The sequence below is a fragment of the Sinocyclocheilus anshuiensis genome, unplaced genomic scaffold (assembly GCF_001515605.1).
Source record: "Sinocyclocheilus anshuiensis isolate Anshui unplaced genomic scaffold, SAMN03320099.WGS_v1.1 scaffold536, whole genome shotgun sequence".
NCBI lineage: Eukaryota > Metazoa > Chordata > Actinopteri > Cypriniformes > Cyprinidae > Sinocyclocheilus > Sinocyclocheilus anshuiensis.
In genome coordinates this window covers 581,792-605,353 of record NW_015557179.1, presented here as the reverse complement: position 1 = coordinate 605,353, position 23,562 = coordinate 581,792, and the positions used below count along the sequence as shown (strand labels likewise).

At 38.5% G+C, this 23,562-nt stretch overlaps 2 protein-coding genes and 1 pseudogene across 3 annotated transcripts in view; all 3 read left to right on the top strand.

Annotated features, from left to right (window-relative positions):
- The window catches only part of LOC107678608 (storkhead-box protein 1-like), an 18,906-nt gene extending 6,892 nt beyond the window's left edge, over nt 1-12,014 (top strand). The window contains exons 2-4 of the mRNA XM_016473951.1: nt 8,770-8,922; nt 9,047-11,333; nt 11,592-12,014. Of these exons, the coding sequence (XP_016329437.1) occupies nt 8,770-8,922; nt 9,047-11,333; nt 11,592-11,739 (2,588 nt within the window). The 3' untranslated portion in view covers nt 11,740-12,014. The remainder of the gene's footprint in view (nt 1-8,769; nt 8,923-9,046; nt 11,334-11,591) is intronic.
- A 1,783-nt stretch (nt 12,015-13,797) lies between these two features.
- On the top strand, nt 13,798-17,647 carry LOC107678580 (zinc finger protein 501-like). Of its 2 annotated transcripts, none has more exons than XM_016473901.1 (2): nt 13,798-14,081; nt 15,845-17,647. In XM_016473901.1, exon 2 carries the CDS (start codon nt 15,989-15,991, stop codon nt 17,561-17,563), a length of 1,575 nt encoding a protein of 524 aa, XP_016329387.1. In that variant the 5' UTR covers nt 13,798-14,081; nt 15,845-15,988; the 3' UTR covers nt 17,564-17,647. The 2 variants fall into 2 exon arrangements, with proteins under 2 accessions (XP_016329387.1, XP_016329388.1); XM_016473902.1 differs by lacking the exon at nt 13,798-14,081 and adding an exon at nt 14,638-14,945.
- A 2,306-nt stretch (nt 17,648-19,953) lies between these two features.
- On the top strand, nt 19,954-22,786 carry LOC107678594 (toll-like receptor 4; annotated as a pseudogene).
- Nucleotides 22,787-23,562: the final 776 nt, after the last annotated feature.

Genomic DNA, 23,562 nt, shown 5'->3' with positions numbered 1-23,562 from the left:
TTGGGGGGGGGGGAGTGTAAAGATGGCATGTTCCACAGAAATAATAACAGTATGTTGGGTCAGGTTAGGAATGGCAAAAGGGTGAGAAAATATTAAAACAATTGTCTTTTTTTGGCAAACTCTCAGCTTAATTGTTGAAGAAGCTTCAAGAAAGTTGACAGGCACGTATTTAAATGTGCAGAAATGGCTCAGACACTTTGTCTCTGGCCTGTTGCCTTGATATACAGAGAATTCTTCACGCATCATTGATCAGGGAAGCTGATATAAATGGGAGGCATAGGAATAATGTGCACTTAACTATGGGTTTAGGATGATGACTGTAAAAAGCATTTGCAGAAACAAGAAATTCAAGGCTGCCTCACCATTGTCCGCCTGTCTGTTGAAATCTGAGGTGCTTACTGTACAATGGCTGAAGTCTCTGCATTATTGAGGAGCTTTGGATCATGCCGTCATACTCAGAAGGGTATAACATCCATGCTAAGTTCAAATGAGGTGTTCAGTAAGGTTGAGCACAATTAACCTCACTGATATTTTCAATAACATAGTATGCCATCTGGTTTAACTTAACAGGGACATAACACACACAATTTCTGCCAATCTCATGCTAATTTTGAGTACCTAGTGTAGTATTGCATTCTTCATATCTCCAAATAGTCTTTAGTTTTCAGGTTTATGAAAGACAGATACAGCTTTATGATTCTCTCCGAAAACAGTCGAGCCCTTGGAGGCGTGCTGTGGGCGGAGCTAAAGAGTCACGAGCACGCGCAGCTTTTGCGCAACGATCGTCTGCAAGCTGTGACATCGACATAAATAAAACAGGAACAAAAACTTTATTGACTCAAATTTTAATTAATTTGTTTATAATACATTCATCACCGAAATGCCGAGAACAAACAAACACACTTCCACAACTCCGTTGCTGCCCCGGAGAAACAAACTGCATCCACTGTTCCCTTAACGCTGGGTTCTTTGGGAAGCTGAACAAGGTTATCTTTCCCTCACAACCAAAAACACACTTCTTTGGTGGCATTGTTGATTTCGTGGTCTAAAAACAAAATGACAAATCCTTCTCAAGCAAGGACCACAGTGGAAATAAGTCTTGTTACTTTATTGTGTTATCCTTGACAAAGAAGTGTAATGCAGATGTGTTGTCAATTTTTATGTCTAATAAAACTCAAACTACAGTCCTGTGCAGCACTGCTGATGACTTCCATAACCCGAATGAGGCACGTTGATGGACTGCTCTTGCTCTCGCTCTAGTTGATATGCGCGTGCTCTTCTGGGAGAAGTACCCATACAAGGAATTCCACCCTTTATGACATCATACAAGGCCATACTCAAAAAACAATTTTCTGAAACTTATATGAACCCTGAAGGAGGCACAGATATACTCTTTCATACGTCCAACTCGTTTTTTGAAACTTTGGCCATGTTTAGCATGAGAATCCATCTCTTTAACAGTGTAAATAAGTCAGAATGCATGAAATAGCATTAGACCTCCCCTTTAAGTTTTTATCAGCTGGATGGAACATGTTTGTTAGTGCACATTTATGATATCTTCCAGCCTAACTGTGAACATATACATGTGCCTCTGCCAAAGTAAACTGATTTGTTGGAGGTTTATGCAATGTAGACTACATCTCTCAGATCTCAGCTCATTAGCCGTGACATGGCATCGTGCTGGAATCTTTTATCCTGAGGTCAACACCCTGTGGTTCTCATGCATTGAAAGCTGCCCTCTTGGTTAACAAGGCACCAGAGGTCATTGCTCCCTAGTGCTTTTTTCAAAGATGTCATTGCTGACCACAACACTTCCAGGTGTGCACCGTAAACAGAGGAAGCACAGTTCAGCCAACATGTGTTTGTAAAAGAACAAAAGCTTTCTTATTTCCATGAAAGCCTATCTTTCTTTCACTTGAGGAAAACCTAATAAAAGCAAGAAAGAAATTTGCTTATGCATGAAAAACTTGTAAAAGTGGCATATGGTATCACCACAAGCAGATACTCCAGGATAAATATCTGGAAAACTATTTATTTAAATGTTTTTATGTAAATAGAATAATCCATTTGTGTAGTTACACAGAAAACTATTATTAGTAATAAATTACATTAAAAGTGGCATGCGGTATGACCGCAAGCAGAGAATGCAGGATAAACATGTGGGATATTTTTTTATTATTATTATTATTATTTTTTTTTTTTTATAGATACATAGAGAACTATGGTAATTTTGGGCTTTATTTAATTTAACTTTCATCACAGCCAGAAATTCCAGGATAAACATGTCAGGTATGTTTATTTATTTAAAAGCTTTTTTTTTTAAAGCGAATTAACTAATCCATGTGGTCAGAATAAAAGAGAGTCATATGTCGTGTACATGCCCAGTTTTGGAAGATAAAGTTGGAGCTGGATCAGGTTTCTAAGAAAGCAACCAATGGAATGTTTTCCAAGATAACCAAACACCCAAACCAAAGTCTGCCACGAGCAGCCATGTGCATTTGTTTCAGACTTCTTCATTTTTCACCCGTTGAAATTGTGTATCCTTTATCCATCAGTGTAGTTAAACAACCCTGACAGAACGCTCTTGTCCTAAACCTCTCTCTCTCACAGAGCTCTTCAGTGTCCTTCTGTCTGCTGAGGCTAATTTCACATTTAAAAAAATGCATCTCTTCCTGTGACTTCCATTATCTCAACATCCAAAAACTCAAGCTGTCCATCCAAATGCTGTCCAAACACCACACATAAGACTTCTAATTTTCATCTTGAGAACTCACTGTTTATTTTGAACACGTGTGTTGGCGTGTATATGTGCCTGTCTGTGGGTTTTTTGTGCATGAGTGGTCCGGACATATTTCGTCATGTGTCCTTGAATATAGCTAAAATGGATTTCCCTTATCCGTCCTGATAGGAAGGCATCAACTTATATATTTGATAACCTGACCTTTTTTTAAAGAATGTTATTGCTTGCAGCATCCTTTTTCCATTACACAGGAAGTGAATCCTTGATGAAATCTGAGCTGGATGACATATTTATGTAGTTCACAGCCAGGTGGAGATCTAGGCCAGTACAAACAAATGAAAAGATTATCCTGCTCTCCTACTGTTAAGCATTGCAGCTAATGTGTTAGTAGAGGACAGGTCTTCCCTCATATGGCCATTCCTCTCATTAAATAATGCATTTCCTTTCCAAAAATGATGTAAATGGTGTATTCTCGAGTAGACCTGACCTGACTAATCCATTTCCATGCTCCTCTTAACTTAAATCAAGATATTGTAACAAAGCTTTTGGCATTAAAGCAGTTTGCAGCTTAGATTAAGCTTCACTATATGTGCAGGGCCTCCAAATGTAAAGTTAACAAACCCAAAATCTGATGTAGCTCAGCCACGGTCAGAGGAAATGTTCTCATCTGGTGGAAATGACCAACATGGAACTTGATTAGTGGTGTAAGAATGTTGTAAACTGTGGCTCCTTTAACTTCTAGAAATAAAACTATGAAAAAATACATTATCTCTTCAAGATAATTATGAAAATGAATCCTGGACATTCCTTGAGGAATAAGGAAGAGTTTATAGTAGACACAAACCATCAGGATGACTCGTTTGGCAGTAGATTTAGCATTTAATTTTACTTGATTATGTGTGTTTATACTTCATTATGAATTTGATTTAATCACAAATTTGCATGCTTTTGAGGGAATATACACTACTGTTTAAAAGTTTGTGGTCATTTTTTTTTCTTAATGTTTTTGAAATAAATCACTTAAGCTCACCAAGGTTGCAATTGTTTAGTCAAAAATACAGTAATATTGTGAAATATTATTACAATTTAAAATGACTGTTTTCCATTTATATATATTTTAAAATGTAATTTATTTCTGTAATGACAAAGCTGAATTTTTAACAGTGATTAATCCAGTCTTAAGTGTCACTTGATCCTTCAGAAATAATTATAATATCCTGATTTGGAGCTCAAGAATTTTTTTTCAATGTTAAAAAGAGTTGCTTAATATTTTTGTGGAAACCATGTTACATTTTTTCTAGATTCTCTGATGAGTAGAAAGTTCAAAAGCACAGCATTCATTTGAAATATAAATCTTATTTAACATTATAAATGTCTTTACTGCCACTTTTGATCAATTTAATGCATCGTTGCTCAATAAAACTGTTCAGTTCTTTAAAAAAATCGTACTGACCTCTAAACTTTTAAATGGTAGTGTAGACATTGTTATTCCAATCATAGACTAAAGGTCTAAGAACATTTACTTTTCCTGTGGCAGGTAACATGGCCTATTTGCATCAACTTCAAAAGGGTCCCTAGTCTTTTGCCTTGAAACTTGAGAGATGTTACCAATTGGTAATGACCTCCTTTCAGGAGACCTGATACAACATGTACAAAACATTATTCCCTCCAATACAGGACAGCAAGATGGTGGGACTTTCAGAACATGTTTATATGAGGGTCTTTGTGACTCCTCACATAGTCAAAATATTGGTTTAGTCACTCATTTTCGCTGTACTTTGTGAGTTTGTCAGTGTCTATCACTGAAATGGCTGTATGTTGATAAAGTAGCTACAATCACTTTACCAGCATACATGTGGAGACATATTTCATCAGCATGGTTATCAGCATGAAGCAGTTTCTTCTGTTAATGAGTACACGAGTCCACAGAGTATCATGAAGAATGTCAACATTGTAAAATGACTTTTTAATCAGTCTAACAAATCAGCAAGAGTTCATCCATCTTACCTGTGTGGGTGGATTTGTAGAACTTTTTAGAAGAAATTAGAAATTTAGAAGAAATCTTTCCCTTGGACATGGTTAACATTTAAGACAGGTGTTTCATTTCAAAACTACACCAGACACATTCTGTGAGAGGCTAAAAGGGATAAATGTTTAGGGCCTCTTTGGATTTATGGGCCTTTTTACTTGTGACATGGCAGGCAAAGCATTGTAAAACCTTCATAGCAAAAGGTGTGACCAGGAACCCTACTTCTACTAATGACAGCACAAAAACATTTTCATTAGTCCACCAACAACATGCGAAACTGAAAAAGCAAAGGCTGAAATGAATGTGTGCATGGACGAGAACACAAATACTGTACTGAAAAGTGGACTGAAGCTATTCCAAAACAACATATGACTCTGCTCACTTCATTGTTTTTCGTGTTAATAGAGCGTCCCAGCATTAGGGCCAGTGACTAGCATGACCTGAAGGGAGGTCTAAAGGCATGAACGCTTACTAGGATTAATGTTTCAGTTCTCAGCAGAAGAACTCAAGGGGAACTGAACCATCTCCACAGAGGCTTTAACTGTTATGTGTCTGAAGCATAGATCCATCGATCTGTTTTTGCATGTTTTGACCTCTGTGTGAAAATGTAATCATGCATGCATAATTTTTTGGCTGTAAAAGAGTTGAAGTGATGTTATGATAGAGAGGATCGTGTTTCAGGTTGTTGTGGTGCGTTTTAAAGGATTCTAGAAGGTTGGGGCTTGGTCTTTTAAAGTACCTCATAACTTTCAGGTGGCTGTGTGGGGCATGTCTGGAGATCTGATAGACAATGTGGTGCGTGGATGTGCATGTTTCTCTTTGCAAATTGCTTTTAAAAGTCAAAGTTTCAATGTGAAAAATCAAACATATACTCATTTACATTGAGTAGTCTACTAAAGTCAAAGTGTGCTTGAAGTTTTTACCATCCGCTCTCTCCAGTTTACTTGAACCATGAACTTGAATGTCTTAAAAAATGCCATTTTATGAGATTGTAGACCTCTTGACTTTCTAAGGTCATTCAAGCGTTTTTATCGCCGAGTAAAGGCCACAAAAATGTCCAAATAATTGGGCTTTCAAAACTTGTAATATATTGTTTCCACGATACGTTACCCATTTCTTGGGCTGTTTAACCACAGATAACCCCTATATAATGCAGGACTTTCTTTAGTGTTGAGATGGTTTTGTAAAAGGCATGTTTTGTAAACTTAGAAAAAAATAGAATTAATAGGATTAATTTGGCAGTTGAGCACTTTTAATGTATGACACCTAGAAAAGCATGTGATTTCAGCCACCCATGAAGCACAGAATTCCTCAGAGGCAGGAAGTTGCCTATAGGGAGTTTAACAACTTGTGTGGCATTATCAAGTTACCTTTAATTCACTTCTTCCCCCACCTTCTTTCACTTTAGTCCACTGTGTATTTTTGTTGTTTCATCCACTTAAGGTGGTTCAGAGAGTATAATGTAAGTAATGGTTACAGCTGTGACAAGGAATGAACCTTACCACATTCAAATCTTGTATTTGTTAGTACAAGCACATGGGCACTGAAGAGCACCTTATATGTGGTGTTTATGTGTGTTGCTTGAATCAACAGAGCACTTGCATGTTAATTACCTCTGTGGTTTCGTTCTGTGAAGTTTGACGCCCACAGCTGACCAGGTTGTTTTTAACAGAATCTCGAACAATAATTAAATTGTTTTGGTTAACCTGTCTGCTGCTTGACATAGCCTTAATTGAAAAGGAACACTTTTCCCCCCTTTTTTGTATGTAAAATTTGGAAATAAACATATAAAAATGCAATTATTGGTATTTTACTAAAAGAGTTTATAAACTCAGTCCCAACAAACTTACCAAATTTGACTCTTTAACATTTGAAGTTTATTATCAAAACCATTTATAGTCATATGAGATGGATTATATAGGTTTTCCCACTGCACTATATTAAACAATAATACAGTATTATTAAATAATAAGGGATGAAGATATTTCAGTATTGTGGGTCTTGTACACAGATCACATGACTGTAGAAATTTTCATTTCTAACAAATATTTAATAATATATTTTTTATTTTACATTGTCTTGTTTTCCGTATTTTATTTCTAATTTATGATAGTCTTTATTTACTATTTAATTTTGCGTGGTCTAGTGATCTCATGACTTTGTTTGTCATTTCAGTATCATGAAAGTGGCCTGCTATGACCTGAGTTTATGAGCGGCGAGAGCTGTAGGGTAATGTGATAAAGACAAAATGGGTGTTTGAGTAGCCATGCACAAGACATTCACATATGATTTTCAAATCTTGTTTACTCGACTTAATTTATGTTTAAATGTCAGCCACTGGTTCTTTTTTATATTCATTTGTAATTTGTCAATTAAAAGACTTGTCCCACTCCATTTCTACTTCTTCCTTGCTGCTGTTTGCAGTGTGACATGGCTGCCATGGTATCTGGTGAGGTATTCCTGTGACAAAAGTCGTAATGTTGTCAGAACAGCTTCATGATACATTGAGCCCAGAGGGTTTCCCTGGAGAGAGGAATTAAGGGTACATGTGTCCTTAGTAACAACCACATGCCCACGTCAGCTCAATTGAATCTGGAACTCTCAATTGTTGTGCAAAACATTTACCGCTTTCTCTCTGAAAAGACTATTTGAACACACTTACTCCTAAGAAGATGTTTATTGTAAAATCCAAGAAGTTTTCTAGCACTGTTTCTACAGTTAAAGCATCTAAACAATTATATACACCTCAAGGACAACCTGAGGATGTACTGTTCCTACATTTACACCACTTTCCTGAAAATAAAAGAAGACAAGGATGGATTTATCAAGTGCATGCATCAGTTTTTCCCTTTTTTTACACCTCTCAAACTACATGTGGTCAGAGACCTTAGACAGGATTTTTCCTGTTTGAGACCCTAGACGGGATGTTTTTCCCATGGAAAACAGTGTCAAAAGTGGAAAACGATGTTTCAGCTTACTATTATCTCTGGGCACTCCTACAACAAAGGAGAATGGATTAGTTGCTAAGCACGCAGATAGTCAGATATTTAATGGGAACTAGCAAATTAATGAAGCTAAAAGTGCAGGTCATGAATATGACTATGCTGACTATGCCTCTTTCATTTAGTTTTGCATATATAATAAACCTAGTAATATAGTAAAAAGTATATTTTATGTTTTACAAACATGTGATTTTGATTTTATTTATTTTTTTAATTGTGTAAATAGGAATCCTATAGCCACCAGACACTGGTAATAAGTTGTCCAAGTATGTGAGGGTCACAAATGTTTCAATTAGTGCCTGCAGAAAGCAAAAAGAAGCACACATAAAAAGGCCTCTGGCGGTAGATATATGGCAAAAAAAAAAAAAATATATATATATATATATAAATACACATATGAAGGATTGAACATTCACTCACTCACTGTATGTAATATTTTCTCACCTATACGTTCTTACTACATTAAATGTGTTATGACAAAATATGATAAGCTGTATGTATATGAATCAACCAACAACATTTCCAGGTTTGAGTGAGTTTGGCCCTTTAGTTACTGATGAACTCTATGGTGGGAGTGAGTTTTACCTGGGCTTTGATTAATTAATCAACAATAGAATGGAAAGTCAGTGCTGGCAAGTGTCCAACATTTAATGTAGTCATCCCTAGTTAATAATCAAGCCTTTGGCTCCATCCGTGATCACAGATAAGTGAAGATACCTATTTTTTTAGTGGTTAAAACAGGAAAGTTTGAAGATGCATTAGATGTGGATAATGCAATAAACAGCTTTGACATGAATACTTGACCACTTATATGTTGTTTGTTCCACAATATTTCCACAATCAGTAAGTATTAATGTCTTATCGATACTTGCCTACTTGTAGATGCAATGTAGACACTTTATTTGAATGTAAATGTTTAGAATTGTTTTGTGTGGTAAAATACTTTTTTTAAATGACACTGACTTCAACTGACCATGTTCTATATAATGTTTTCACAGGTGACCTGTCCCCTGTGCAGATGTCACCAATTTCCCAGTCACAGTTCATTCCACTGTCTGAAATACTGTGCTCTGTCATATCAGACATGAATGCTGCCCATGTGGTTGTAAATCAGGAAGCATTGATCAATCACATGATGAAAGCACACCCAGGTAACACATTATTATGCTGTGTTTCACTTTACTGTGCTTACCTGTACACTACCTTATTACACTTTTATTTGAATTTATATTCATTATGAAACAGCTATATTCACACCAATAATATTTGTTTCAGGAATGACTATTCCCACTCAAGACGTCCTGTACAGTGCCCTGGGAGCTCTTATTAAAGAGAGGAAGATCTATCACACTGGCGAGGGCTACTTTGTAGTCACCCCTCAAACATACTTCATCACCAACAACATGGTGAAAGAGAGGAATTGGTGGAGTGCTGGCGACAATGACCTGCCATCACCTCCTCCCATCACGTACCTGGTGAACAACGAGAGCTGCATGGACACCTCTACTGAGGTTACTGTCATGGCCCACTGTAAGTCCTGCAGCTGCTTCACCATTCCGTCCATTGTGCCTCCATCTGCCCAAGACCATCAATCCATCAGCATCAGTGAGTGCACTGGAAAAAGCCTTAAGTGGCCCAAAGAACACAAACCTTCCATTCAGCACCAGTCCACATCTACCGCAGCAGACTACCAGGCCAGTGAGATAAGCAAATCCACCAACACAAGCCGCAAGGACAAAGAGAAAGCTGGCCGCAAATTTGGGCTTAACCTCTTCCGACGAAACACAGGGAAGAAGGAGAACAAGCTGAAGAGAGAATATGCCACATTCTCTGGACAATTCCCACCGGAAGAATGGCCTGTCAGGGATGAGGATGACTTGAACAACCTCCCCAGGGATCTAGAACATGCCATCATCAAACGGATCAACCCAGATCTGACTGTGGACAATCTAGTAAAACACATGGTTCTTATGAAGAAGCTTGAGGAGAAAGCTGAGAGAACAATGGAGAAAGCTGTGGACAAGGGCATTTCCACTGAAACTCTTCTATCTAAGCAGAGGCATCATACCTCCAAGTCCGTGGGGAAGAAATCAGCTCCTAGAGCTACTTGCAGCAGGAGAAGAGGACCTTCATCCAAAGAGAAACAAAGGGCAAAGAGTAAAACCTTGCAATGTGCTGAAGATTTAGAGGCATATGATGAAATTCTTCCACACCTCAGAGCAGAGTTTGCTTTGGATGAACCTGACAATCAGGAAGACAGTACCATTCTGAATCCGAAATGTGTCTACAAGAAACGGATAGACAACCCATTTCTGGGAATGCCAGGAATAGACGTGGAAACAAACATCAACCATAAAGAACAAAGGAGGAGAGAAGCCAAGATTCCAACTTCCGGACGCCGGGAAAGACCAGGTCACAGGTCAAAGTCCTGGGATCCTCACCGGGCTAAAGCAATTGCTGACAGTGTGGAGAAATCTCACACACTGAAGGATGCACCCTGCGAACAGCTCCATGAAAGTGCACCGACTGTAGACTCCACCTTGGATGTTCAACCGATTCAAGAGCTTTGTGGAGTTTATAGCTCTGCGTACCCTGAGAGCAGCACATTAAGGATAGAGGACAAAATTAGGCTGAGAGAGAATAAAGTCCGAAGCAGGGAGTTCAGGAATGGCAGAGTAAGAGAAATTAAACGTCAGGATGGAGACTTAAGACATGTTCATGACCAAAAGAACATTGTAGATCATGCTACACATTGTGATACAACAGAAGTACCCCTCTCGTGGCCTAAACCTACAATTCAACATAGACTTTCCCTACATCTACTGAACAGTAAAGAAGAGTCTCATCACCGTCCTGATCTGTTGTGCTCACACCAGCAAGTTAGCAATAGTACTAGCCATCAGCTCTCAGATGGTCAAACATTGGACAGAAACACAAGCCAGACTGAGAGTGAAGTGTATACAGATGATGAATATCGCATCTATCAAAAGGCAGTGGAGGATGAGGATGGTTGTAGCTCTGTCTGCCTGAATGAGGAATGCGCTCTTGACTGTGAGATATCACAGACCGTCACAGCTCATTGCAGTGAGCCTGTTTGTGCAGATGGTGGCTGGGATGGACATTTCGTTGAGGAACATACTCATCACAAACCCACCAGAACCACATACAGGTCGCATGAATACAGGTGGCAGCCTTCTGATCACCAGATCCTTCAGAAAGGTGCTAGCCCCAAACAAGAAGTGCAGGGTCTGAGGAAAAGACTACAAGAATCCAGTTTGGGAGATGATGAACAAACCAAAGCCCTGGAAAGCAGTATTTTTGATTACTGTCAGGCAAGCGAAGTGGAGTCCGATTCTGATACCATACATAAATCTGCAGATGAAGCAGAAGCTGGCAAATCTAACCACTGGATCTGTCACCCAGAATTAAAAGACTGCCATCAGAGAACAAATGAGGATACTGGTAACGTCAGTGCAAGCCTAAATGACCCTAGAGGAGCCTGTGCAGGAGAAACCACAGAGAGTCAGAGTTACACCGCTGATAGCGGGATTGACTCTCCAAGGTTAGTCTGAGGTCATTCATCTGAGATATGCATTTGATCCATAAATGTAGTCACTTAATGTTGCTACAATTGAAAGATCTACGTAAATATTCGTACTGCAATCAAATTCAAGCACTAAGTACAGCTCAAGGGTTCATGGTTGCCAGTATTTAAACACTTACCATTTACTAATATTTGGAGATACACACAGTATCTGAAAGTTTTACGGATGATTTCATCCAAGATTAAAAATTGTGCTATTTCATTGATTATTTGCAGGACACATATGAGTGTAGCTTGCAGTGACTCAGCAATACTTAAAGGACTGAAGCATCGTGGTTTCCTGCAGAACCTTGAAAAGCTCCACTCCAATGGCATTCACCCTCAGAGTTCATTACTCAAACTTACACCCGTTATGAATGTTTAAGGAAATAAAATGTAGCTCAGCATCTGAGTTTAGTTATATCATGTACAAAATGTATATAATTCCACACATGTAAATATACTGCCCCACCCCTCATGAAAAACAAACAAACTAAGAACTGAATGTAGGTAGTGTGTTTATATACTTAATTCATTACAGTTTTACATTTGAACTGATTAATTGTTTTTTTCCTGACATCTTTTTGTACATGGATCCTTTGTTGTTCAGAGAGAAAGTCTGAACATTACGAGGAATAAACCTCTATTATCTATGTACAAATGGTAGGTAATTTGCAGAAATAAAAAGTGTTGATAAATGGTGTCATTCTCTTTGCTTTTATTTCTTGTTGTTAGATATACAGCACAATATTCAGAGATGTCAAAACTGAATTATATTTTACAGGGGAACAGACAGACAGTCTTGTGACAACATCTGAATAAATCTGTTAGCAATAGAAATAAGAGCATGTGTACTATAGGCATATGTTTTTGTATTGACATAAAAAATAACATTCCCCAACTACTTCATTTAATGTATTTTCTAAATCAAGCAATGTTTAAGAATACATTTTAATCTTACTATGTAACTCATACCACTCAAAGCATAGGCTACTGCAGTGTGTAAACTGAATATGATAATCTCAAATAAACTGAGGTGTGCCTAAAGCGCACATACAGTTATTTAAGTCTACCTCACATTAGCTTGAAATTATTAATCTGTACCTCTATGAATGAAGATATTCTTAACTTTACCGCTGCCATTCATGGTCATGAAAAATTCATGATTGGCCTGCAGTTAATCCAACATTCAAACTGACAAAGGCAAGTAGAGGTAGCCATAGCTGTTGTAAGATGTGTGAAACAGACACATTATACGGCACTGAAAAGAAAACTCACGGGACATGCTCCCATCTATTTTAGATTCATTAAGCCACACACAATTTGATTCCAGCACCTTTAACCAGAGGGCTGTCCTGTCTCTACAGGTTCAGGCAGGAGCTCAGCAGATGGGGTTTCTGAATGACAGGTATTGAATGATGGCTAACTGTCATGTTTCATTCAGCCTCACTGGCAGAGAACAAAGGCTAAAGCCTTCTTGTGTTCATAAAAGACAGCACAGGCATACTGTAAACACTGTAATTTCCGAGGTCCGTGACATTACATCTGCATAATGAAGCCAGGTTCTTGGCACTCTAGAGTTTTAAATTGACAAATAACTTTAAGCTATAGTTGTAAAGCAAGATCTTGTATTTTTCTTTTTCTTTCAAAACATACGAACACTGTCTTTACCCTTTCCCTCAGAAATTGTCAACAAGCAAATGTTTTAAGGGAAAGGGCGCACCCTAGTGCTCCCTGATCACAGTGGGAACACAGTCTGTTTTGAGGAAGCCATGTTTTCTCAGGATGGCCACAGCATATTCACACATGCTTTTAATATTATGATTAACGTTTACTCCTCCTTCACAAAATATGCCAGGCTTGCCTCCAGGACATCCTGATAGTATTTTCAGCATGACAAGATCACATTTTTTCCCCTGACAGATGAGCTATGATAATGACCCATACAATTTTAAAGATCACAGTTTGAACTACTGATTGATCATTTTGAGCAGGTAGATCAAATCAAGAACTCTAACATCTATGGCTCACCTGTGCTCGCACACTGCTGGCAAGCTTTCATTTCTTTTGGGCTGGTTACTTGTAGTTTATTATTAGGTGAGTTCAGTAATAATGTATTGCCGTTTTGGTTTAATAAGGTTCAATTCATAACATTAGTTAATGCATTAGATATAAACGAACAATTGTCATTTTATCATAACATCTAGATTCATGTATTATTATGTCAGTTCATAATACATTCCTTAGTTTACGCAGTTTGAAATGTTTCAGTGTGTTAGTGGATGTAGAAATTAACATTACCCATGTTTAATAAAAGCTATAAAGGTATTGTTCATTGTTAGCCCATGATATCTCATGCAATAACAAACTGAACCCTACTGTAAAGTGTTACCCTGTTTTTCTTTTATTTTCTTTTATTTTTTTTTAATATAATTTAGTTGGGTCTGAAGGCGAATGTTCCTTCTGCCAGGACGACAGGGGGTGGTCGAGCGCTTGTCTCTTCAACGCTTTGTTTTTTTTTGTGCTCATGCGCTCCAACTTGGCGCCAGATGATCCGCAGCGCCATCCCGCTACGTACGTACGGAGGGAGAGAGCGAGAGAAAGAGTGACCGAGTGCAAACCGCAACCAGGCAGTACAGACGCAACAGAACGAAGATCTTCAGGCTGTAGACTACGCCGCGACGACCAGCAGCGCATCTCTCGAAAGAGCCATTAAAGGGCCAAGAGGTCGGAAATGTTTACAAAAATACGTTAATATATGAACGCTTAATGTGTATGTGCGTCAAGGTTTTTAGATTACCTTTGCTAGTTAACTTAGCTGGCTAACTAGCGTGCTATATTTGATACAGTGTTCTTATTTAATTTACGTTATGTCATTGGTTGTGGCATATGCTGTATTTTGATGCATTTTATGAGCTCACGGTGATTTGTGGCGCTCGGTCCGCGCTACCGAATGATTGTGGACGTCACGGAGTTTGGAGGTGTTTTGTAGCAATGGCGGCGGAGGCAGCTAGTGTTCCGCTAGCGAGGCAGCTTAGCAGGAAAACAGGCTATGTTTGTTTCACGCAGCTAAAAATGGGCTAGGACTATAGCACGATAAGCACAGCTTATAGCAGCGCCATGCAGATGATTTGGATGATTACAGAATAACGTATAGCCACAGAAGACGTTGAGAACATGTTATATTGCTTTTAATTCGACGCCACGAAACAAAAAACGCGTTATGTAAGAAGGGGGGCGCCTTTCCCGGGCTTTCGCGAATAGCTTACATCTGTGATTAGCCATTAACTCGAGCTGTTTTCCTTGTTTATGCCTTGATATCTTGACCTTTTAGAGCTACGACAGCACAGCTTCCCAGCGAGCAATAAAACTAGTCAACTAACATGACCTAGTTTATTTGCATTTGCTCACGTCGTGTGCTGCCTCTGCGTGCTTATATGAGGGGCGGAAGCTAGTCGCGGCGGCCATTTTACGGCTAGTTAGCTGTTCCAACCTCTGGCGCACAAGATGCCCACCGTTAAACGCCTTGTATTTTCTCGAAGCTTGTAGAATCGGTCTCTACGTGACTTTAACGCAACTAAGACTTATAATGTATGACTGAGAAATGATAAGTAAACTTCAGAATTCAAGGCGGCCTGTCACCTTTTCAATTCAGTATTTTAAGATCTAGCTATAGTGCTAGTTAGCCAGCTAGTTAGCTGATAATACATGCTCAAGGAAGCTAACTAGCAGCTATTTAGCCAGCTAACCTAGCCAGCAGTGGCAAACCAGCTGTGTGGAAGTTGTGAGTTGAAAACATGGGTTTTAGTTGATTCTAAATTGATGGCATGTTTAAAGGGTTTCATTGTTGTTGGATGTTGTTCATTTGGCTTGATAAATTTAAATGTCTGATCAGTAGATTCATATATACCTAGCCTGTCAAGTTAGCCAAATATAAACTGTCTATAGGCTAACCTTAGCCAATTTGTAGCCAGAGGTATTTCTGCTAACTAGCTTTATGATTGTTTTTAGATCAGCCTCGTTTTTTGTTTACAATTTTTAACCATAAAATGTTTTTGCAAGCAGTGGTGTATATAGCCCAGGTCATAGTTCTGTTTGTCTATGCAGCTCTCTTTTCTACCTTAAAAGGATATTGATTGTTGTATTTGTCATCTTATTCTATGGCCTTGTAACTTTTTTTTGTTGGTTTCAAATTTGTCTAAACTTATAATTTGCCTATTGTTCATTATGTTGAAGCTGTGTGTTTCTTTGTCACATGAAATGGCAGAAATTAATTTGTAATGCTTATTTACTCATTGCTTATGAGTATTTACTTCATTTATTGTAATGCTTATTTGCTAAAGTAAGATCACGACTTCATTTTCTGCATGTTTTTTCATGCTTTTACTTTTTCTCAGGTGGTAAAATCAATATAAAAGTTAAATGTTTTCAGCTGAAGTATTTCATTATGATTATGCAGATGAGTTTAAATGTTTGCTGTCTTCCAACAGGCAGGACTGATCCTGACTCAAGAACTGACTGAGCCTGTGACGGGCAACCCTTCAAGTTTCTTTGCGGGAAAGCGGGGCTCGTAGAGCAACGCTAAGTTTCACTTAACCGGGAAGACGGAAGTCGTCAGGCTGGAGTGCGTACTGATGGCTGAGTCAGAGACTGACTGTGACACACCAGGTCTCGATACGTTGGGATCTGAGTGTGTCATTGCCCATACGCAAGTTGGTGACTTGCATTATGGAGCGGAAACTGAGATTATGACTCAGGAGGACAAAAGACTTGACCTAGAGGCTATTCATGGTGATTTAGGGGCAGTGACCTGTGTGGATGTGGTAACAGAGACCGACCATGACTACATTAAATCTGAAATACACCACGATCATCATCAGTACTTCAGCAGTGCAGAAATCAAAGGCAATGAGCATTTGCTCGGTGAGGTGCTGTTGAAGACGGAGATAGGTGGTGGAGAACATATCGTAAAGGTGGAGTCTGACCACGGAGGGGAGCTTACAGTGGAGTCAGAGAATGGCGTTATCATCCATGAAGCCCATGGCCTGCAATGCAGTGAGTGTGGTGAGATTTTTGGCTGTATGTCTGATCTGCACGAACACTTTGAAATCCACAAAGCCACTCACCCCTACATTTGCGTCCACTGTGGTGAGAGCTTCGCTGTTGAAGCCAGCCTAAGAAGTCACATGAGGATTCACATGAAAGAGAAAAGTTATACCACTGGTCTTGAGATGGTTGGTAAAGGAGTCATTGATGCATTCAACTTGAAACCCCACCAGATGATGCACTCTCCTGAAAAGCCACATAGATGTTCAGAGTGTGGCAAAAGCTTCGCTGCTGCCATCACTCTCCGGGAACACATGAAAATGCATTCGGATGACAAACCCTACAAATGCACCCAATGTCGAAAAAGCTTTGTGCGCAGACGTCATTTGAAAAAACATCAAGAGCTGCATGCCCACGACAAGCCTTTTACCTGTCTTCAGTGTGGAAAAGGCTTTATGACGGCTTCCAATCTCAAGCAGCACCAGAAGACTCATGCTGGTGAAAAGCCACACAGATGCACCCAGTGTGGAAAGTGTTTTGCAGCAGCAGCCACGTTGAGAGAGCATCAGAGAATCCACTCAGGGGAGAAGCCATACAAGTGCACCCAGTGTCGGAAGAGCTTTGTCAGGAAACGCCACCTCAAGAAGCATCAGCTGGTCCATCAGGGTGGAAAGCCCTACCGCTGCTCTCAGTGTGACAAGGGTTTCAACCATTCTTCCTCCTTGTCACGACACCACAAGGTCCACCTGGAGGCCAAGATGTATGCCCAGGCCGATAAGGATTTCCCCTTCGATACTACACTGAAAAGGGGAATGCACACAGGTGAAAAGCCATACAGCTGCAACCATTGTGAGAAGAGCTTCAATCATTCGTCATCACTATCCAGGCATCAGAGAACTCATTCTGATGGAAAGTCCTACACCTGTGCTCAGTGTGGGAAGAGGTTCAATCATCCCTCCTCTCTCGCAAGGCACCAGCGGGTTCATTTGGAGGATAAGTCAACTTATAGTGCTATTGCAACAGGAAAGGGATTCTCCCACACTACCATCTTGAAACAGAGAATCCTTCAGAGTGAGAAACCATATAGGTGCGCTCAGTGTGGAAAGGGTTTCAATCATTCGTCTTCGCTGTCTAGGCATCACAGAATTCATATCGATCAGTAAGCCTGTTTTTCTCTCCCACAAGTGGTGCGCTACCATTCATTTCATGATTCAGGCCAGCTTGTAATGTTAAAGGGTTTGGCAAAAGATGCAAGAAAATTCAGAAAGTTGGCGTGGACCTGCTCTGAGAAAACTTGTAAAATCAAATCCTTTGGCTTTTTAAGCGCATTGAATTTCAATTTGGTATGATTGACACTGAAATCCCCTGTGTAATGTTCACATGACTAGATGCATACATGTAATTCTGGAACATGGTGTGATTAAAACCGTAGACAAAACTACATCACTGACTTGTGCTTTAAGCTGGAAGTATATTGAAACCTGGCATAATCTTGAACTGAGTATTAGGTCAAGTCGGTTTTGAATGGTAGATAATTACGCAAATAGGTCTAGACACAACTATTCACTCCCCTAGTTCGTATCTTTTCCCCATCTGTATCATTAATAGGTTGAGAAACTAATATCATGTGTAAATATGTTGATTTTCTTTTATATGGCTGTATAGTTGAGTAGTGTGCTGTTCTTTTCTGAAAAAAATTGAGCATTTTTGATGTATGATCCAGTTAGTCTTATCCATCTCTTGTAGGTGAAGTGGGATGGTACTTTCAGGGGATGACACTAGTTTTGAACAAGCTTGTCCAAGGCGATATTAATTATCATAAACCCTATATGCTACAAACCAACAGAATCTACAACCTAAAACAGCATATTAACTTGACTAACTCCCGGAAGTTAACTCGAGAGCAGCACAAAAGTGAGGGGCAAGAGATGCATCTTGTACATCGAGTCAAGTTGAGAAAAGTAGATCTTGATCATAAAGGGTAAACCCAGCAAAATCAAATAATGTATACATTGTTCTGTTGTGAAATTTGGTTCACTTTTCATGTTGCCAGTTTTCAACACAACTGAATTGTACAGCCGATTTTGTTATAAGTGGACTTGGTACAGCCTAAGTATTCCCCTAAATGTCTTCAGTGCTTCTCCCTGCTACCCACCTATGTTACCAATGGTTGACTGCGCCTTTAAAATTTGCCCAGTCATTGCTCAAGTCAGACCGCAATGTATAGCATTTAGTTGTATTCTGGATACATTTTGCAGAGTATCAACATTTAATAATAATAATAATAATAGATTGTGTATGCTTTAATGCAAATACAAAATATAGCTTGCTTTTTTTGAAGTTTGTTTGATTTCCCTCCACCCCCAATTCCATGGGTTTGTGCTTTCTATTTACAGTTCTGTGTATGGAGAAAGTCTTTTACAAACTGATGTATTTTTTTAATAAGGTTTGGGTAATTGAAAGGGAAATTAAAGGAATACTGTTTTTATGGGAGTGAACGTTGTATCAGAACTACTCTCTTTTTCATTGGATAACAATTGTGCTTCATCACGTAGCATAGGTTTATTCATTGTGTTAGTTAGGTGCCTTATTGCATGCCATGTAGAAATAAATGCCTAGCTGTAATAGGGGAAAAAAAAAAAAAAGGTTTTGGCTCCTTCTCCCTTTTTGTTTCTTTACGTACTAATCAATGTTTTAATTTGACTTCTGACTTTTTTTTTTGCTTCTCTGTACATGAATGTTTACACTGTTCTGTCTTTTAATTTACTTGTCTGTCAACAAGCCTCTTTGTAGAATAGAGGTTAAAGAAAGTTACATTGCCATTGATCCATATGTTGATTGCCCTCTATAGCGGTCAATTCTTGTCCTATTTGTCTATTCCCCCATCTTTGAGTGGCTCACATATATGGATAAATAAAGGTTGTTGACTATCAACAGGTTCATAAAGTGTTTTTATAGTACCTGTCTGCTTTCATCAAGGTTTGCTGTATAAAGTGTATTTAACAATGTTTAAATGGTATTTATCCTGTCATCGAGGAAAATACATTATTGGTGACTTAATATTTAACTTTTAATTTGTAGGATTGTTATTAAAATCTGAAGGTCAGATCATACTAAAAGAGTCATTATTGGTAAGGTTGTCCTGGTAGCAAAGTAAACAGGAAATGCAAGTTTCTGACTGAAGTGACCTTGTGTTATATGTGTGTGCAGGGCCACCTGCTGGTATGTTCATCATCCTTCTGTGTGCCTTGCTTTTAGGTTTAAATGTTTTGTTTCCAGTGATTGAGATTACATGTGTAGATATTTTCTTAACGGGTATAGTGAATTTGCTTTTTACATTAAGGCCGGTAGATTATTTATCAATCAAAGTCCTGAGCAGTCAGTTAAACATTTCCTGTGTTGTTGGTGATCATGGTTACTGGAGATTTAGTAATGTTAAATGTCCGTTTCAACAATTCATGATTGATTATGAATCGCAGAGGTAATTTTCTTTATGAAACTTTTATTTAAAGTCTTTTTAAATGTTTTTGGAAATGAATTCCTTATTCAAGCTTACTTCTCTTTATGTATTTTCAGCCAAAATTCCTCATTGTTTAAAACCATGGCATTAGTTCCTCATATTCAATGACCTCAAACTAGTCTGGCTTATTTTATGAGAGGTTGAGAAAATCTTGATGAGAAGAGTAAAGATGAATTCCTTCACTATTAGTTCTTTCATTATATTTTTTTCTATTGGGGCTGGAGAATCGTGTACTAAAGTAAGTTTTCTGAATTTAAATATTTTCCTTAGTATTACTTTTTGTGTGAAATTTGAGGTTTTTTTTATTTAACTTTTTTTTTTTTAACTGAAGGTTACTGACAGTCAGCACTACTCATGCATGGGAAGAAACCTCAGCTGTATACCACCCAGTATTCCTTCCTCCATTCAAACTCTGGATTTCAGTTTTAATGTTCTGAAACACTTGCAGAAGACTGTTTTCCCAGTTTTGTCTTTTCTACGAGTCCTTGATCTGTCAAGGTAAGCAATACTGTTACCATCTAAATATGTTGTGTAATGTGTTGCTCTATAAATTATATTAAATGTATGTATTTGTTTTCAGATGCCAAATCGAGCACATTGAAAATGATACTTTCTACAATGTGAAGAATTTGGCTACTTTGATTCTCACTGGAAACCCTATTACATACTTTGGACCTGGAGGCTTGAATTCTTTACATAATCTACAAAGACTAGTTCTTGTGGATACTGGTCTCTCATCCTTACAGCTTCAAATGAATAACCTAACCAAGCTGCAGGAGCTTAGAGTCGGGACAAATAACGTCCAGTCTATGTCTCTCCCTTCATTCATGAGCAACTTCAAGGACTTCAGTTTACTTGATCTACATGCCAATAATATATCCATCATCAAAACTGATCACACTGCTGTGTTGCGAGAGATCGGCAGAAACATGACTTTGATTCTCTCTTGGAATCCCTTATTATATATTGAACCAGGAGCTTTCAAAGGCATTTATCTTGGAGAATTGGACATCCGATCTGTCTTTATTTCATGTGCTGCTCAGAAAGTTGGTCTTAAAGCTCTATATGGTCTTAATGTCAAAAGGCTGAAATTTGGAAAGCACAAGGACAGTTTCAGATTTCAATTTTCAGATACTGACTTTTTAGATGGTCTGTGCTCTATATATTTCCAGGAGGTATATTATTACATCATGGAAAAGCCCAGTAAGCCAATTTCTGTTTTTCGCTGTATGATTAATGCCACAAATGTAGCAGTAATCGGAGGTCTAATCGATGAAATGGAGTATGTACATTTTCGTGAAATCAAGGAGCTTTACTTGGTTTCCATTAAGTTAAGTACTTTGCCAGGTAAGCAGCTTTCACATCTCCATACTTTAGAAAAACTAGTAATTACACACAACAGTGCACCTAGTTGGGCTGATGCCTTCATAGACATGCCTAAGCTTCAGTATTTGGATTTAAGTTCTAACCGAATTACATTAAAACAATGCTGCACCACACTTTTGTCTGACACCCCTCAAATCAGATATTTGAATTTCAGTCGAAATGCAGAAATTGGTCTTGATGTAGGAGGATTTGATGGACTTGATTCCCTTGAGATTTTAGATTTCCACCATTCAACCGTTGTACGTGTCGGATACCTTTCAGTTTTGTCCAACTTAAAGTATTTGAGGTATTTGGATGTTTCTTATTCAAGAATCACCTTTACTAACATATTCAGCTTTTATGGACTGAAGAATCTTAATGTTCTCAAGATTGCCGGCAATAATTTTCAGGGTGATGTAGCAAGATATTTATTTAATAATCTCACTTTTCTAGAGCACCTTGACATGTCGTATTGAGAATGGTGTTCCACGTATTCAGCTTTGCCTGCATATGCGGGACTTTCAAGCAGGGAAGTCCATCGCCTCCAACATTATCGATGAAGGTATAATGGGCAGTCGTAAAATCATTGTGGTTGTGTCTCAACACTTCATTGATAGTGCCTGGTGTCGCTTTGAGTTTGAATTAGCTCAGTCTCGCTTTATGATGGAACGCAGTGCCAACATCATCATCATCATTCTGGAAGATGTGGAAGAGAGGAAGTCTAAGAAAGTGTTTGGACTTCATAAGCATCTGAAAAAGAACACATACCTAAAATGGAGCAGAGACCCTTTGAGTAACATGAGATTCTGGATACGCCTCAGGAAAGCTATTATTGCCACAAACCAATAATTTTTATTTTTTATTTGTTTTTGAAAAACCGTCCCTTGGATAGTTTGTCAGTACAGTTTTCCAGTCATGTTACATTTCATAACAGCTTTAATATGATCATTGTGTGTATCCTGATTAAATAAAGTTAGACCTCATTTTTTAATCACAGATTTAAACCATTTTATTGCATTTTATGCTGTATTCAACCATTTTTGGCAAAGATGCCATTGTTAGTAGCCTAGATACTGTAAACCACGGGCTTTCTACTCTTCTTGAGAATGCACTTCAGAAATTAATAACTTACCCTTTGAAAAAAACACTATTGTAAACAGATCTGTCAAATGTGTGTTACAGTTAAAGAGATTCAAGCTCCACACCCAGTGATGTGTTAATGGAATAGTTTACTGTACGATGATTTTGTAGCTGAATTTCCTCCATCCTGACTAATGCTGTTCTTTGTGGGAGTTTTCCATAGATTTTACACAGGATCTTATCTTACAATCATTGCATCACAGGTAATTTTTTTTGCTGAATCTGGTGCATGCAGGAAAAACATTTAATTGGGTCAAGCGCACTAAATTTTTGTGCCGTTGCCACGTTTCTGTGCAAAAACCTGCATCTTACTAACCTCAAGCAATGTAATGTTCTAAAAGTTGTAAATGTGTGAACAAGTCCTGCACTGAGTTATTAGAATTATAACAAAGCTCTCTTGAATACTTGTTTCTGATTGGTCATTTGCTCTCAAATATTTCTGAATAATCTCTGCTCATTCGAGTAAAGACAGTCACACCACGGCATGTAAAATTACTTACAGACCCCACAAAACTGCAAACCATACAGCTTAAAGTTTCTGCGTTCATTGAATTCAGAGGTGAATCTGACATTTATATCCTTATCTGTTTAACTGTCTCTGGCAGGTCAGAGCAGAGACTGTCATATAGGCGGTTTCATCGGGCGCACGCACCTGGCCCAAAGTTAACTTCCGGTCTGTGTTTGTTTATTAGTCTGGCTATGGCGCCGACTACAAGCACAGTTAAAATTAAGGTTAAGGTGATGAGTAGACTGAAGTTGGGCTCAGGTGGTTGTGCTGTGGTATGTGTTTCCCATACATTTATTTATTTGTGGCGCTCGCCACAATATCAAAACTGACCGATTTTCCAACAGGCTTCGTTGAATAAATATGAGCATGTACTGCATGTTTAAACATCAAAACGAGGCGCGGGTGTTTTTATATCACTGTATTTCTGAAGGAAGACTATCTTTAGAAAAGTTTCGATGTCATTTTCATTTCATCTTGCATGTTATATGCCTGATAAAGCAGCGTTTGTGAGCTCAGTGCTGCTTTGTGTACAGCCGTTACTGGGGAAACCTCTATTTCTCCCGCTTTAAAGCACCTCCTGCTGGCAGAGAATGAATTAGCATTTTCAGTAAGTCCATCTGATTTATGCA

What these genes read in the sequence shown, in the direction of transcription:
- LOC107678580 (XM_016473901.1), top strand. Translation starts at nt 15,989, where the DNA reads ATGGCTGAGTCAGAGACTGACTGTGACACACCAGGTCTCGATACGTTG.